We start from the raw sequence: 16,343 nt of genomic DNA, 5'->3' as shown, positions 1-16,343 counted from the left end.
TGGTTAGTTAATTAGCGCATATGGAAAGGCTGGTTAATTTGTAAAATCAGTGAACATGCCACGGTAAGGCCCTATCTACACTGACCATTTAATGCAGTTCAAAGATAGCATCAAATTGTGGTGGCTAGAGAACAAACTGTTACAAAAAAATGTTTTTAAACCTCTTAATGTGCATCAATGCTCTGTGGTTTGGGGAATCATCATCCAGGCCTTCAACTGGTTCCAGGATTTTCCTATGTAATCATCTGCACGTTGAAACCACTTTCTTTTGACTCACCATTCAACAATTGATTGAAAGAGACTATTCTGTTTGGGACTAGGCATAGATTTTGCACTCACAGATTCAACCGCTCTATTTAGATCCCTTCTACACTGCCATATAATCCAGATTACCAAAGCAGATAATCCACATTATCTGCTTTGAACTGGATTATATGAGTCCACATTGCCAGATTTTTTTTTTGTGTCAGGAGCAACTGGAGTTGCTTCTGGAGTGAGAGAATTGGCCGTCTGCAATGACGTTGCCAAGGGGACGCCTGGATGTTTTTGATGTTTTACCATCCTTGTGGGAGACTTCTCTCATGTCCCCACATGGAGCTGGAGCTGATAGAGGGAGCTCATCCGCGCTCTCCCCGGGTGGGATTCGAACCTGACAGCCTTCAGGTCAGCAACCCAACCTTCAAGTCACGAGGCTTTTATCCCCTAGGCCACTGGAGGCTCCATTGGCTATCCATTGCCAGATAATCCAGTTCAAAGCAGATAATCTGGATTTTATATGGCAGCGTAGGCCCTTTCTGCACTGCCATATAAAATCCAGATTATCAGATTTGAACTAGATTATCTGGCAGTGTAGACTCATATAATCCAGTTCAAAGCAGATAATGTGGATTATTTGCTTTGGTAATCTGGATTATATGGCAGTGTAAAAGGGGCCGTAGAAGAGGCCACATACATGTTTCTCGTTGATATGAGATGGTTTGCTTTTTGAAAAAGAATTGGGTTTTTCTTTTTTGACTGATAAAATTATTTAGAACTATTTAATTAATTGTTTTTCATATGACAGCTTTCAAATATGCCTTGTTTTAGTCATTTTGAGTCCCATACTGGAAGGCAGGAGGATATAAATTAAATAAATATAACAGAAAATCCATTAAGAAAAAAAAATACTAAATAGCTGTACAGTTCTTTTAAGTTGTTAACATGAGAAGTGCTACACTGAGAAATGCCTGAAGCACTGTCGGACTTCCACTTCTCCTTAATATATTCCATGTGGTAGAGATGATGTAAGAAGTAGTGGAAAAACAAAGGAGGCTTAGAAGAATAACAGTCTCTGTAGACTCTGTAAAATTCCAGCAAAAGAGGGCTACTGGCAAGTATCTGAATATTACTTTCTTAACTGTGAGTATAGCCACACATAACAGTTTCATGGACATAAACTTACTTCTGAGTAAACAGTCTACTCAGATTTAAGCTTCAAATAATTTAAATGGATTTAGCCTTAGGCAGCTCTAAAGTAAATCTAATACTAATAAGATGTATTGAAATAAAGAGGTCTTACGATAACGAAAACAAAACAAAATCACCATAGATAATTTAAATAACATTAAAGTCAGTAATTAAGACATTGAGACAGGTCAAGATTTTCCATAACTTGGCTCAGTCATCAATCAGAATAGAGACTGCAGTCAAGAAATCAGAAGAAGACTATTACTACTACTACTACTACTACTACTACTACTACTACAACATTTTATGTTACCTGCCTCTCCTAACAGTCAAAACATATGAACATAAAAGACAAGAAAAACACACCACTATAAAAACATACATCAAACACAGGGTAAAAAGATATATATAGCAGTAATAGAATGCAAATTGAAAACTCATGATTCAAAGTTGACTGGGTAGGTCTGACAGAAGAGACATGCTTTTAATTCTGGTTTAAATTTGGACAGTTCTTTTAGATATTTTGAGTCTTCTGGCAGGTCATCCCAGAGTCTTGGGACAGCCAGTTAAAAAGTCCTCTGGGTGACAGTGGTCAATCGGGTTCTGGCTGGTTGGAGTAGCCGCCCCCCAGAGGACCTGTGTCCTGAGAGGCAGATTGTGTGGCAGAAGGTGCTCCTGTAGGTAACCTGGTCCCAAACCATGTAGGGAAGCTATGAAGGGACTAAATAAGATCCTGAAGTGTAAGGAAATATAATTAAATAATAAAATTAGAATTGCCCATGCCATCATGTTTTCAATTTCCATGCATGGTTGTGAAAGCTGGAAGCAAAGAAAGCTGATAGGAAGAAAATGAAATAATTTGAAATGTGTTGGATACCATGGACTTCCGAAAGACAAATGAATGAATCCTAGAATAAATCAGGCCTAAACTCTATGAAGTCAAGATGACTAAACTGTTATATTTTGGCCTTACTACGAGAAGACATGATACACTAGAAAAGGTGACAATGCTTGGTAGAGGACAGTATGAAAAGAGAAGAACTGCGTTGCAGGTTGATGGACTGAATCAACGAAGCCATAGCCCTGAGCCTGCAAAGCTGTTGTTGAGAGGGTGTTGGAGATTTCTCAAAGAAAAAAAAAAACCAAGGTGATTCTAAGCTGGCTCAATAACAGTATAGCATGTACATCAAGAGGAATCATAGTCCCATGCTATTATGCTTTGGTCAGACCTCACCTGGAATAATACTGTGTCCAGTTCTGGGCACCGCAATTCAATAAGCATATTAACAAGATGGAACGTGTCCAGAGGAGTGTGAGCAAAAGGGTCAAAGGCTTGGAAACCAATCCCTATGAGGAACAACTGAGGGAGCTGGGTATGTCTAGCTTGGAGAAGAGAAGATTAGGAGAAGACATGATAGTCATGTTTAAGTGTCTGAAAAGATGTCACACTGAGGAGAGGGCAGGCCTGTTTTTGCTGGTCTGGAAACAAAGAGCAATGAATTCAAGCCACAGGAAAAGTGATTCCTCTTAAACATTAGGAAGAGCTTCCTGATGGTAAGAGCTGTTTGGCAGCTGCCTGAGTGCTGTCTCCTCCTCTGAAGGTTTTTAGGCAGAGGCTGGATGGCCAACTGTCTGGGGTGCTTTGATTGTGTTTTTTCTGCATGGCAGAATGGGATTGGACTGGATGGCCCTTGGTGTCTCTTTCAGCTCAATGATTCTGATTAATTGATGGGGGTCACCATAAGTTGAAGTTGAATTGTTGAGGGTTTTCTGGGCTGTATGGCCATGTTCCAGAAGCCTTATCTCCTGATACTTCACCCAGATCTATGGCAGGCACCTTCAGAGGTTGTGAGGTCTGCTGAAGTTGACTTAACAACAACATGACTAAAAAGGCCCATCAATTTTCATGGCCCACTTTAGATGGTGCCAGCATTGTATTTGAATCCAACATTTATGCCATAGCTGCCAGACAACTAAAGGAACACATTTCTTTCACAGGCAAGGGACACTTAGGGCCCTTCTATAGCGACATACAACCTAGAAAATCAAGGCAGAAAATCCCACAGTATCTGCTTTGAACTGTGGCCCCTTCCATACAGCTGTACCCAATCCAACATTATCTGCTTTGAACTGGATTATATGGCAGTGTAGACCGAAAGGCCGACAGTTTGAATCCGGGGAGTGGGGGTGAGCTCCTGCTGTTAGCCCCAGCTTCTGCCAACCTAGAAGTTCAAAAACATGCAAATGTGAGTAGATCAATAGGCATCGCTCTGGTGGGAAGGTAATGGCGCTCCATGCAGTCATGCTGGCCACATGACCTTGGAGTCGTCTATGGACGCCAGCTCTCCGACTTAGAAATGGAGATGAGCACCAACCCCCAGTGTCGGACATGACTAGTTATAATGTCAGGGGAAAAGCTTTACCTTTAGACTCAGATAACCTAGTTCAAAGCAGATATTGTGGATTATCTGCCTTGATATTCTAGGTTATATGGCTGTGTGGAAGGACCCTGGGTTATCTGGGTCCTTCCACACAGCCATTTAACCTAGAATATCAATTCCACACTGCCATATATCTCAGTTCAAAGCAGAAAATGTGGGACAGTATTCAGCTGTGTGGAAGAACTCTAAATGGTAGTTTTGCCAGCTCCTGTCTCTGAAACAAAGCCTGGTATTAGTCGGCAGCCTCCCATCCAAGACTAGCCAGGGCTGTCCCTGCTTGGCTTTCTAGATCAGACGGGATCTCGCTGTCATGGATTCAGACGTCATGGATCCAGGCTGTAGGGCAGTCCTGGTCTTTGAATACTGTCCACCGGAATTAACTTTTTAGTTCCCCTGAGGATAGCGAGAGCATTATTTTGCTTGCTTGCCTATCTTTTTTTTCCCCCGCTCGCCCTGGGAAAGGACTCGACTGAACTCCAACCAGGGTACATACAGCAATCTCTGAAGAGATCCGGAAGCGGCCCGGTTAGTTGAGGGCACGCAACGCCGCCCAGCCGGAAGCCACAGGCTTCGCGTCTCCCCTCCGCGCATGCGTTGCCCGGGGCGCGCTGCGGCTGTGCGCCTGCGCAGAGAGAACCTGGGCGTCCCTCAGCCTTGCTTTGGGTCCGGGCCGAGCGCGAGGCGGCTCCGCCCCCTGCTCCGCTCCCTCCTCCTCCCCCCTCCCTCCCTGGCAGTGCTGCCACACCGGGTAGGTTTCCAGTCACTATGGCGGCTCTGACTGCAGCTGGGAAGGTAAGAGCGGTTGGCAGGGAGGGGAGGGAGGGGAGAAGAAGAAGAAGAAGGAGGAGGAGGAGGGGAGCTTCCCGCTTGGCTGTCCTTCCGCGAAGGGCGGCCTTCCCTCCCTCCCTCGCTCCCTCCTGAAGTGGGAAGGCGGCGGTTGGAGGCCGGCGCTTCCCCGGCGTTTGTTTTGACGCTTGCCTTCTCTTCTTTTCCCACAGGTCGGGGGAAAGTTTTCCTCGTCGACGGACGCCTGAGGGAGGGAGAGGGAAGGAGGGAGGCTCTGCTGGGAAGGCCTGGTCCTCAGCGAAGTCTCCCTCTTCGGCGGCGAGGGAGAAGGAAGAAGCAGCAGCAGGCACCTGCAGGCCGGCAGGGCCTCCTCCTCCGGGCTCGCTGAGGAGAAGAAGGAGAAGCAGCAGCAGCAGCAGCCACCCACAGTGCCGTGGCCTCGCTTCCCCTCCGCCTGCTGTCAAATCCCCCTCCCCGCTCCGGAAGGCCGCCTCAGTCAACGCCTGGGATGCCTCCCCAGGTGCATGGAGCCTCCTTGGTGGGGAATCGCGTTTCCCTGCCTCCCAGGAGTGGACGGGCAGCCCTTTGAGCCTTCCTGCCTGGGCCTGCGCGCCCTGCCGAGGCGGAGGCCACCCTTTCTCGCTCGCCCGGCGCCCGGACATTCCTGAGTCTGCCTTGATGCGCGACGAGGACGAGCCGTGGACTCACCCCTGGACTGGGCTGAACTGCTTTTCCTCGCGGAGGGTTGTTTTGCAGTCCTGTGGTCCTTCCCTCCCCCGTTTCCCCACTCCCTGAGTCTTGCAGTCTGCCTCTTTTATCGAGGGAAAACTCTTGGGCCCTGTTTATGGATTACATCCCAAACAGGAATTTTCGCGTGAGTCATTCTTCACTTGGAGTTATAGCCATCCCCACCTTAATTTAACAAGCTCTGTTCCTCTCTTCTGAGTTGTCAGATGCTTGCTCATGTTATTGACAGACATGGATTAAAAGTGGAACTTTGCAGACTTGCTGCAGGAGAAGACAATGGGGCTTTTTTGCTGGATTGTTGCCTACACTAGTTCACACACTGAAAGTATGCGTTGTTAGATCTCACTGGCAGATAATGTTTGCCCTGCTTTAATGTGAAGCGTTGTGAGGCTTTTGCTCATCAACTGTGGAGGGTGGCTTGGATCAAGAAGAGTTTCTCTTCTTTCCTGGTTGGTGTAGCACCACATATCTCTCCTCGATGCCTTCAGCCTTGGCTATCTTCACTTGCCGCCCGAACTCTCACCCGTTTCAAGAACGCCATGTCTACCTGGATGAGCCTGTCAAAATTGGGCGCTCAGTGGCTCGATGTCGGCCAGCTCAGAATAATGCCACCTTTGACTGCAAGGTCCTGTCTAGGAACCATGCGCTTGTCTGGTTTGATCAGAAGACAGGAAAGGTAAGGCACCATACGTTCCCCAAGAGAAGTAAAACAAACTTTGCATTGCCTTATTTTAATTAGTGGTTGGCCTTGCCTTTTTTTTTTTTTTGCTTGAGCTTGAGCTTCATAGGCTAAAACTCAGGATTGAAGTTTAATTTTATGGCATTTACTAAATAAATATGGATAAAGGTGTCCTAGCTGTTTTAGCTTTCCTTAGTACAATACTGAACTATGAACATTGGGTTTGGATCTATGTTAGGTTACTTGCTTATATGTTTGACATACGTTGTATCTAGCTTTTCGCATTTAATAATAATAATAATAAATCTTTATTTGTACCCTGCCACCATGTCCCCAAGGGGACTTGAGGTGGCTCACAGAAGCACTCCCAAGTGCCGCATATAAACAACAATGCAACAATGCACATAAAATTCCACTAAAATTGTAAGAAATATAAAATTTCCTAAAACGTAGTAGAACCTGTGAATAAAGCAGGCTACTTGCTTGTGCAGAGTGGCACAATCGGTGGGTCATCGAGCTGACCATAGATTACGCAGGGTCAAAGGCCTGTCTGAAGAGCCATGTTTTTAATTTCACTCGAAAGGCTTGAAGAGCGGGGGCTACTCTAATTTCTATAGGGAGGATATTCTAGAGCTGGGGAGCCACTACTGAGAAGGCCCTCTCTCTCATCCTATTAATTTCATTGGGACCTAACTACGACTAATCTAATTTAGAGCCACAACAGTATTTTCTGAATGACTGTAATTATATCCGGTGCTATGAAGGATTTTAGCGTTTTTTTTTAAACATGCACAGTTCTTTGTAAGTGAGGTAGGATTGGTGCATATATATTATTTGTTATCTTAGCTCAGGCTAGGCCTTTCCAGTAAGAACAGCTGCAGTTTAAATGTTACAGACTTTGCAGTATTGCCGTCTGTCCCTCAGGTACTAAATTGGGACACTTAAACCAATTTTGCTTTAACTATCTAAATAGCTTTCTTAGAATTGAAGTATTCATCTATGTAGTCCACTAACTACCATACATGTTATTTATAAGGTCCTGTGTTTACTCTGTTTATTTTGTGTAAACATTTCTGGTTCTGGAGAAGACTAATGATTATTATATTAGCAAAATTGCCACCTGACCGCTTAATTGGCACTGTGTGACATGGACATTGTAAGAATGTTTGTTCTGTGTCTTAATCTATATTGTGCAATAACAAAACATGACAGGACAAGCTGAAAGGTGAGTTTCATAAGGTCTAACATGAATTTCATATGAAATTTAACATAAATATCTTTTATATATGGAAAGAACAGAAGCCATTTCAAAATGAAGAGTTTGATTTCCTTTCTCACAATAAAAATCTATATTTGTTTACAGAAGTCATTTATTGCTTCCTGAAAGATGTACCTTACATCTTAAAAGAATGGGCTGAAATAAACTAAAACAGTCAGTTATGGTTCTGATTAGTACATGTTATGCTGTGTGTCCTATGGCCAGAATTAGTCCATGAATTATAGTTAATAATTATCATTATCTTATAAGATACCTGTTAATATTTACCAAAATGACAGGCCAACTATATGGCAGGAAACTGAAAACAGAGGCAAAAATTTGAGTCTAAAATTAATAGTTTTCAAATGGATTCTAATTTGTCTTGTTATATATGATGGTATTTAGTTAAACCATAGAACGATGGAGCTATTGGTGAAATTTTATTATTACTTAACAAGGATACAAGCTTAAGATAGCTACTAGTGCCTTGGAACTAAATACTCTGGAGGTCACATATCTTCTGTTTTACCTTTCTGAGCTGCTACCTTTCACCCCACAGTCATGCTGATGGGTTGTTCTCCTCTTGGCGTGTACAAACTCCTGTTACAACTTGTAGTGATTAGCTGAGGTAGATCTACATGTGCAGTCTCATGGCACTGACTTTGTCCAACATAGTGCAAAACTCTAATGCCCATGTATACAATAGCTCTTCTGCTCCTCCATTCTAAGAGCCAGTAGCTCTTGGAGGTTTTGAAGAGAAAAGAACCATATGAGTGCTTGCCAGGGTGTTGCTCTGTGTTAAAATAGAGTGGATGGATTTGACACAAGCTGTTGATTGAGCTGGGAAGACAGGCAGGCAGGTAAGAGGGGACAAGAGCTGTTGAATGTCTGGACAACAAGTTGCTCAGACTCAGGAGCCAGACCAATATTAGTGGTGTTTCTACAGACCACATGGAGCCCTATTGGTCCCCTTCTGTCACCTAATCTATTCCGTATTGGGAATTGCTGCACCATCCTTTGGCTGTTCATGATAATCTCACTGAAGATAACAGAGACCAAGCCAGTTGTCTGCTCTTCTGGCAAGCCACCATGATGGCATAGATCTTGGTGACCTTACATATAGAATACACATGTTTGATACAGCAACAATTGTTGCATTATCCTGCAGAATTCTGGGGCTTTTAGTTTAGTGAGGCCCAGGACCTTGCTGACTGAGCAGTTTAAAACCCCTCCCTAAACTACAAACCCCAGAATTCTGCAGGAGACAGCTACAAGATTTCAAATGGGATGCACACTCTTTACCTACTTTTTAAAGTCTAGTGTGATAAGGTCCTAATTGGAAGTTGGAACAGGCACATAGAAGTAAGCATACTATAAAAATACAACTAGACACCTTTTAAAACTTTTCAGAACAGATTTTGTTCTACTGTTTGGGAATCTGTTGATGCTTTGGCTCTACTTTTTGGTTCTTGTAAGGTAATGTAATATGTAAGGTAATATCAAGAGAAAACAGTCATGATACCTGTCTCTGTGTGACTGCTTTGAATTTCTATAGAGATACTACTGAGCCCATCAAGAGTGAAGGAGGTGTGAACAAGTCTAACTGATTGTATACCTGTGGATATGCATATGGCCTTAGGCACGTGTTCATGATCATTATTGTAATGATCCTTTAACATCATTTGTCAGCTAGAAAACATTACACTCTTTCTAACCTATCTTGAACACTTAAGTAGATTATCATCAGGATGGTGCTCCAATGTATGTCAGTCTTATGTTAGAGCTTGTGAGGGGTAAATCCATTGATAATAGACAACGAATCTCAGTAACTACAAAATATTCAAAAGCTGAAGATATATGAGTGTTCATCATTAAAGAAAATATAACACACGAAAAGTTAGAAAATTCATAACAAGCAGAGGGGAATTTCATAACTAATTGTTTTTTTTCTTTAACCCCCTCCTCCCCCCCCCCCCAAAAAAAAAACACTCCACGTAGATCAGGGCACAAAGTTAATAAAATTCTATTTTGTCAGTATTATTCCAAGTGAAATAATAGTGAAATAGCTGAATTGAAGTCCATACAATTATTTGATGTGTTTTTGATAGTATTTATTGCTACGATGCATTTTTTTGTTTCAGACATTTAATTTTTTGATTTAGAGATAGTGTGTGAATTAAAAATGAGAGGTGGAAAATTGTTTTATTGGAAAATTATTTTGAAAAATGAGATATTAATTTATTTAAAATAAACATCATTACAGCATCTTATTTTAGAATCAGGAAGAGAAGCGATTCCAGCAGTTAATAGGTGAGAGATCTTATTGCCTACTGATCAGGATTTTCCTGCAGTGAAACCAAATGTAGCCAGTGCTGCAGAGCTAATACTGTAATTCTTGACTCTGATCCAATAATAATCACATCACTTCAATTCTTCAGAATTAGAACCACATTAACCCTTAAAATTGAATTCTACAACTCAATTAGACATCTCACTGCTCTCTGAGTTTGGTTAGAAAAAAATATTAGTCATTAAAAAAACTATAGTATTAATCTGAATAGTGATTGAATAATATTTCAAGGTATTTCAAAAATAATTTCTGGCCTTTAAACTGAATAATGAAAATACAGATGAAATACTCTACATCAGTGTCACGACCCAGGCTGCAGAGCACCAATAACCATACACAGAGGCCAGAATCTATCTAATATCTTTATTAAGGAAATATATAAAGTTAATAAAAGCAAGTGTATGAAATAGTCCAGAAGTAGACCTTTCAGGAAAGGTCAAAATTAGTCCAAGAAAACAATGTCCAATATGAAATATTAAGGTCCAAAGTTGTAATCCAATAACCGAAACACTCACTTTGCCAGGCAAAGTGAGGGGAGATGACAAGGTCCTTTAGTCCATGAACTTGAGCAAGGCTAGGAAATAACTTGAAACAAGGCTTGATACAAGGCAACAAGGAACGAGGAGCGAGAACAAGATCCGTGGAATTACTTGGCAAAATCCGGAAAACAAAGCAAGGCTGAGTCCTGGAAACAAGGCAAGGTCCGTGGAGGTAAACAAGGCTGGAAACGGGAACGAAGGCTTGGAAATAGGAGCGAAGGCTTGGAATCAGGAACAAGGCTTGAAACAGGAACGAGGCTTGGAAACGGAGCGCGCTGTCCACACACAACTTACTCCAGTAGCTGACGAATTGACTCCGCAAGATCCCTTTGTGGGTAAAACACCTAAATAGGGTCTAGTTTTCCCACCAAAGAACAGTTCACTGGGGAACCAGAAACGAAAGCTAATCTCTGAGTCCAGATGCATGACTCCTTAAAGTTTCTCATGGAAAACAGGCTTAATCAGCTAAATTCTTAGCAGCTATCCTAGCACTCCTGCGAGAGGCCGCTTGAACTCCTCTCTGTTGTTTACAAAACTCGTGGCGAGAAAACACAGGAGATTTAGGCTCAGGGCTTGTTTGACAGACTTCTGGAAGACAAATCTCTTGCAGGTGCAAGGTTCCCAAATCTGGCTGGGAAGGTTCCAATTCTGACTGAGACGGTGAAAAACCCAAGTTCTCCTCTTCATCTGGGACTACAGTGCCATGAATGGGACTACATGGCCCATGACTCATCACAATCAGTCACTAGAGTTTAATGCTTTTTATGTATGGAGAAAGGTCAAGATTTTGAATTATGATGGCAGTTGAAAACACATTAATGGCTTGTGAATTAAGAGAGACAAGTGGGATTTGGAACACAGTATTGCATGTATAAATGCTTCTGTTCAGGATAAATAGATTCAAAGATAAAATAGAGTTGGTATATTTGTCTTGCTTCAGAGGAGGAACCATTTAACCTTCTGGCTGGTCATTGTTACTGAGATATTCTTTGTGTCCTGGTATTGCTCAGCTTTTGGGCCAAAAAGTGCGGCTAATCACCTGTAGTTTTCAGTCCCATCTGGATCCAACTGGTACAGGTAATGGTAGGGAGACTAATGGCTGCCTAAGGTCTGCAGAGTCTTGCACTACAGTTCAAAGATAGAATCGGGAATGGAGGTGTATGGAAGAATTTTTCTTGAATCTGAACTCATCCAAAGGGGAAAAAACCCATCAAAAGTTCCATAGAGGGAATTCGGGAAACACAAACATGGAAAAGAAGCGAGTTGGGTGTTGGGATACTTGCTCCAAGATTCTGTGAATACCTGGCATCATGCTATCCTAGACTGTGGTTGAGTGCAGGAGGGATGAACCAATGTGCCTAAATCTATAGCGATGAGCTTTTATGTATTTTTTTCCTCACTGCAGATATTCATAGCCTTGTAAATGTTGTGGCATACTTTCAAAATGAGATCCCTTCAAGTTTGGCCGAAAGAAAATTTTGAACTAATGGAAGGCTTGGTGACAGCATTGAAGTGGAAGTGGCATTGAAGTGCTTTGTAGATGTTGAATTTTGTCAGTACTTACAAGATATCACAAATTAGGGAGAAAGGTCTGACTCTGAAATTGGAATTCAGCACCAGATGTGAGTATATAGTGTACTGGGGGACATGTTTATTTAAAGTATTTCTATTCCACCTTTCTCACCCCAAAGGGGACTCAGGGTGGATCACAGAACACATATACGGCAAACATTCAATGCTGATTATACAGTTAACAAGGACAGACAACACAAACAGAGGTAAAAGCAGTTTTTCCCATCTTAATTCTGACGTCTTGAAGGCTGCACTTGACTCCCACCACAGGGGGTGCTGTTGCTCCATCTTCCATGCCAAGGAGCTTTCCTCCGATTGAGGTCCTTAAGGGCGCCTTTATTACCTCCCCACTAAAAGTACCTATTTATCTACTCACATTTCTGCTTTCAACCTGCTAGGGTGGGCAGGTGAGCCGGGGCTAATGTCGGGTGCTCACCTTGACCTGGGCTCGAACTGCTGACCTTTTCATTGGCAGGATTTTTCTGTAAGGCTCCTGGACTTACATTAAAAACTTCTTTTGCTTAATCTGAAAAGTGCCATAGTATCCTGTTACATGCTGATATGCACAAACACGGCTATGTTTTTGAATTTAAAAGACATAGCTGTGTTTGTATTATCAGGATATAAGAAAGGAATCTTGTAGTACCTTACGAGATTAAAACAAGCAAAATGTGGTTGGATATGTGCTCTGGACTTTAAGAAAACTGATTTCAGTAAGCTCAATATTCACAGGTACACAGTCTGTTGTACCATAAAACTCAAAACTTGAAAAGTTCAGATGTAATGATAATCGATGGAGACAAAGGCAGAAGGAAGAATTTTTCCTAAAACCAGGGTGAGGAGATAGCCATACGAATTGTTGAAGGAGTCATTGGAATGTAATATGATGCTGACTGGGAACTGGAACGAAGATATGATAAACTGTCCACATGGGCCCTCATGAAGCTGGAACACTTCTTTTGGAAAAAAATGATAGGGTAGATTACAGTCCCTGACCTCCATGTTATATGATTGATAGCTGGAATTTTCTCTTCTTAAATTGAGTTTCTGGGTGCTTCCCCCTTTGTTTGGGGCCAAGAGAGGAGCTCTAAATCTAATATTTAGAAGTACATAGTGTGAAACATATGGCATCCAGGAGCTGTGCTTATCGTGTCTATAAATTGGGTTAATAATGTTTTAAACACCAGCATGTTGTGTTTTGAGTGTTGGATTAGTACTCTGGTAGACGAGGATTCAAATGCACTGGGTCAGATTGGGTAAGTCATACTCCTTCAGCCTCAGAGAAAGGCAGTGACAAACCCCCTTGTGAACCAATCTTGCTAATAATTCCCTGTGATAGGTTTGTGATAAGATTGCCATAAATTGGAAAAAATGAAGAGACACTGCAACAATTTAATGTGGTAATGAAACCTCTTCCATTGTCTTACAAAGCAAAATGGAGAACAGTGTGATAAATGTCATTTTAATGTTTTATGTGTAGATTTCCCCCCCCTAAAATATGTGAATGTGGAAGAACTGTCATTCTGACTAAATGCATGAGTCTTCCAAGTCTCCTGTTCTAGAGCTGTTTTACATCAACAGCATATGCTTCTGTATAAGATCTATAACTGTTCTTTTTAAATTCTTGGGCTTCATATGTAAAGTATGCCTAAAAGCAGTAAAAATATGGCTAATTCTGAGTCTTTAAAAATTCACCCCTACTTCGACCTCTGATACAAGCACATCTTTTCAGATCCACAAGACAAGGATGCTATAATTACAGTAAACATTTTTCAAGCTACAGTACCAACCATATGAACAGTTTAAAAAGCCACAAATCAACAAGACAAGACTGGTACCCTAATCTATTACAGAAAAGAACAAAGACAGGAAATGGCACAATTCCATCATGCCTAGGCGAAAAAGCAGATGAAATGCCCTCCATCCATGCCAACTGCCAATGCCCTGGTCTTGGAGAGAGAGAAGCAGTAGCTCTAACTCAACTATGCCTAGGCCCAGGAGCAGATGAAACGCCCTCTATCCATCCCAACTGCCAATGCAGATCACGTGCCTTGAAGACTGTATAATATGGGGACCTAATTGCAGGGTGGTAAGCTTGTGTAATTGCCCCCCATCTTGATAGATACCAGAATTGTACAAGTACCTGCAGGTTAATTACTCTGACTCATTGCAGAGAGCACAGAATGTGAGAGGTATCACAAAATTATTCCTCAAGTTCAATAGAATGTGTGAGGGTAGCATTTTTGGAACGGTAATTATTAACTGGTCAGACAGGACACAAGGTAAAAAATGTACGCAAAATACTGATGGGCCCAGAAGAAATAAAACCAGCTTAAAATTATTCTTTACTAGCTTGGGGACCCGGCAGTGCTCAGGTTATTTGAAAAAGGCATTTTTTGTCTTTGAATGTTATGTATTCTCAGTTTGGAGTGGGTGAACTACAATACCCAGAATCGTGGGTCAATTCTCCCAAACCTGCCAGTATTCAAAGTTGGCCATTTTGGATCTGTGTACCAAGCGTGGTCCAGATCTGGCTGGTCATCGCCTGGCTGCAGTGCTCTCTAGATGGGGGTGAACTACTACAACTCCCAGATTCCTGGGGCAATTGTCCCGAAACATCTGTCAGTATCCACAGCAGGCAATGTTCAATCTGTGTGCCAAGTGTGGTCCAGATATGTCATTGGCTGAGTTCAGTGCTCTTTGGATGCAAGTGAACTACAACTCCCATATTCAAGGCCCATTCCCACAAACCCCTGCAGTATGTTCAGTTGGTCATGAGATTTCTCTGTGTGAATTTTGGTCCTGGTCCATTGTCGGTGGGGGTCACTGTTTCTCTGGATGCAGGTGAACTATAACTCCCTTTCCACCAAACTTGTCCAGTATGTTGTATTGGTTATGGGGGCTCTGTGTGCCAAGTTTGGTCCTGGTCCATCATCGGTGGGGTTTGAAGTGTTCATTCATTGCAGGTAAACTATAAATCCCAGTACCGACTACTCCCAAATGTCCAGGCCAATTCCCGTCCAAACTCACCAGTATTCACATTTGGGCATATCAGAGATGCATGGCAAGTTTGGCTCAGACCCATCATTGTTTGGGTTCATAGCGTTCTGGGTGTAGGTGAACTACAACTCCTCTACATTCCCCAGTAGGTGTCACAGGGCTCTGACTTGATGCAGGGTGAACTACAACTTCCACCATGTGGAGTCAATCCCCCAAAACCTCCTCTGCTGTGTTTTTTGTGCAGACAGATTGGAAAGGGAAGGGCAGTGGGCGGGGTCATGCAAATTCCACACCAGTGGAGAACCCTGGGATGCCTGCCTGTGGTGGAGGAAAAGGCAAAATCTAGGAGGAAATGGTCCCCAAACGAAAGCATTCCTTGGGTGGTGGGCCGTAGTGTTTGGGCTGCATGTTCATGGCATTTGCTGTAACTGCAATGTCAGTGGAAAAGAGTGACTTGGTGGCTCCTCCGCACTGAGAACGGGAGCCTGTTTGTGGAGGCCGGAGGCTGTCTGTGTGAGTGGACACCCGTTCCATATACACACATACGGGTTTTCACTTTTATTACGGATATAGATTATAGAGAGATGTTGTGTCTTGTCATGGCTTTTCAAATAACAATAGGATAGTGGGGAATATTTGTTTCCTTCAGATAATTGAAAAACTAAAACATTAATTTGCTTTACTTATATTTGCAGAATGAAATATTTCAGTGAAAAATGGCTGAGGCATATATTAAATGAGTCTTTTCGTTTCAGAATAAATCATGCCTATAACTGTAACCCTTTAAACTGTTTGAATGTGTGTTAGGGTGGGCTTAGCATCCTGAAGTAGTCATGTAGTAATGTAACTGCAGGGATGACGTGACCGAGTACATTATTCACGGATTCAGTATCCATGGTTCCACTTAACCATCTCTCCCCCCCCCCCCCCCCAAAAAAAAAATCCCATCTCCTGAAAGTGTTTCCTTACTTCTCTAGGCCCTCCAGCATGATTCTATGGTATGCTTCTGGTTCAAGTGTATTTGAAATATAGGGTTCACTATTATCCATGTTTTGCAGTATCCATAGATGATTGTGGTAATCAGACTGTAAATAGTAATGCTTTATCCCCTTAGGCAGACTCCAAGGGGTCTTATTCCTCCTTTCCAACTATTTTGCTAGTTTTTCTTGAGTTGCTAATCTTGAAATAAAGCTTTTAGTTTTCTTACAATATATTTTTTAACTTAAAGAACCATTAGTTGAAGGCAATGTGTCTCTGATTTTTAAAAAAGTAAATTTGTAACAATGCTAGGATGGTTAATAGCATTTATCACATACTACGATATATACTCATGTACAATTTAACCTCATGTATAAATCAAGGTCATATTTTGGGCAAAATTTTGGATTTTGATACGAGCTGTGGATAAATCAAGGGTCATTCTATGGAGAGGGGGAAAAACAATTCTGGATCAGGAGGACAGCCACCCCGTCTCTGTCGCTGTTTTTCTGCTCGGCCATGGATCCATGGTGGGGAGAGTAGAGGG

The 16,343-nt window shown here is 42.3% G+C and overlaps 1 protein-coding gene across 44 annotated transcripts in view; it reads left to right on the top strand.

Annotated features, from left to right (window-relative positions):
* The first annotated feature begins 4,524 nt into the window (after nt 1-4,524).
* The window catches only part of slmap (sarcolemma associated protein), a 106,502-nt gene continuing 94,683 nt past the window's right edge, over nt 4,525-16,343 (top strand). For 24 of the 44 annotated variants that reach the window (XM_062969866.1, XM_062969867.1, XM_008105279.3 and 21 more), the window contains exons 1-2: nt 4,526-4,679; nt 4,886-6,096. In XM_062969866.1, coding sequence (XP_062825936.1) covers nt 5,899-6,096 — 198 coding nt within the window. In that variant the 5' untranslated portion in view covers nt 4,526-4,679; nt 4,886-5,898. Of the gene's footprint in view, nt 4,680-4,885; nt 6,097-16,343 lie in introns of all 44 variants that reach the window. The other 20 variants (XM_016991630.2, XM_062969849.1, XM_003217716.4 and 17 more) reach the window with 1 other exon arrangement.

The sequence above is a fragment of the Anolis carolinensis genome, chromosome 2, assembly GCF_035594765.1.
Source record: "Anolis carolinensis isolate JA03-04 chromosome 2, rAnoCar3.1.pri, whole genome shotgun sequence".
NCBI classification, from domain to species: Eukaryota; Metazoa; Chordata; class Lepidosauria; order Squamata; family Dactyloidae; genus Anolis; species Anolis carolinensis.
Note: the sequence above shows the minus strand (reverse complement) of the source record. Positions and strands in the feature narration are given on the sequence as shown.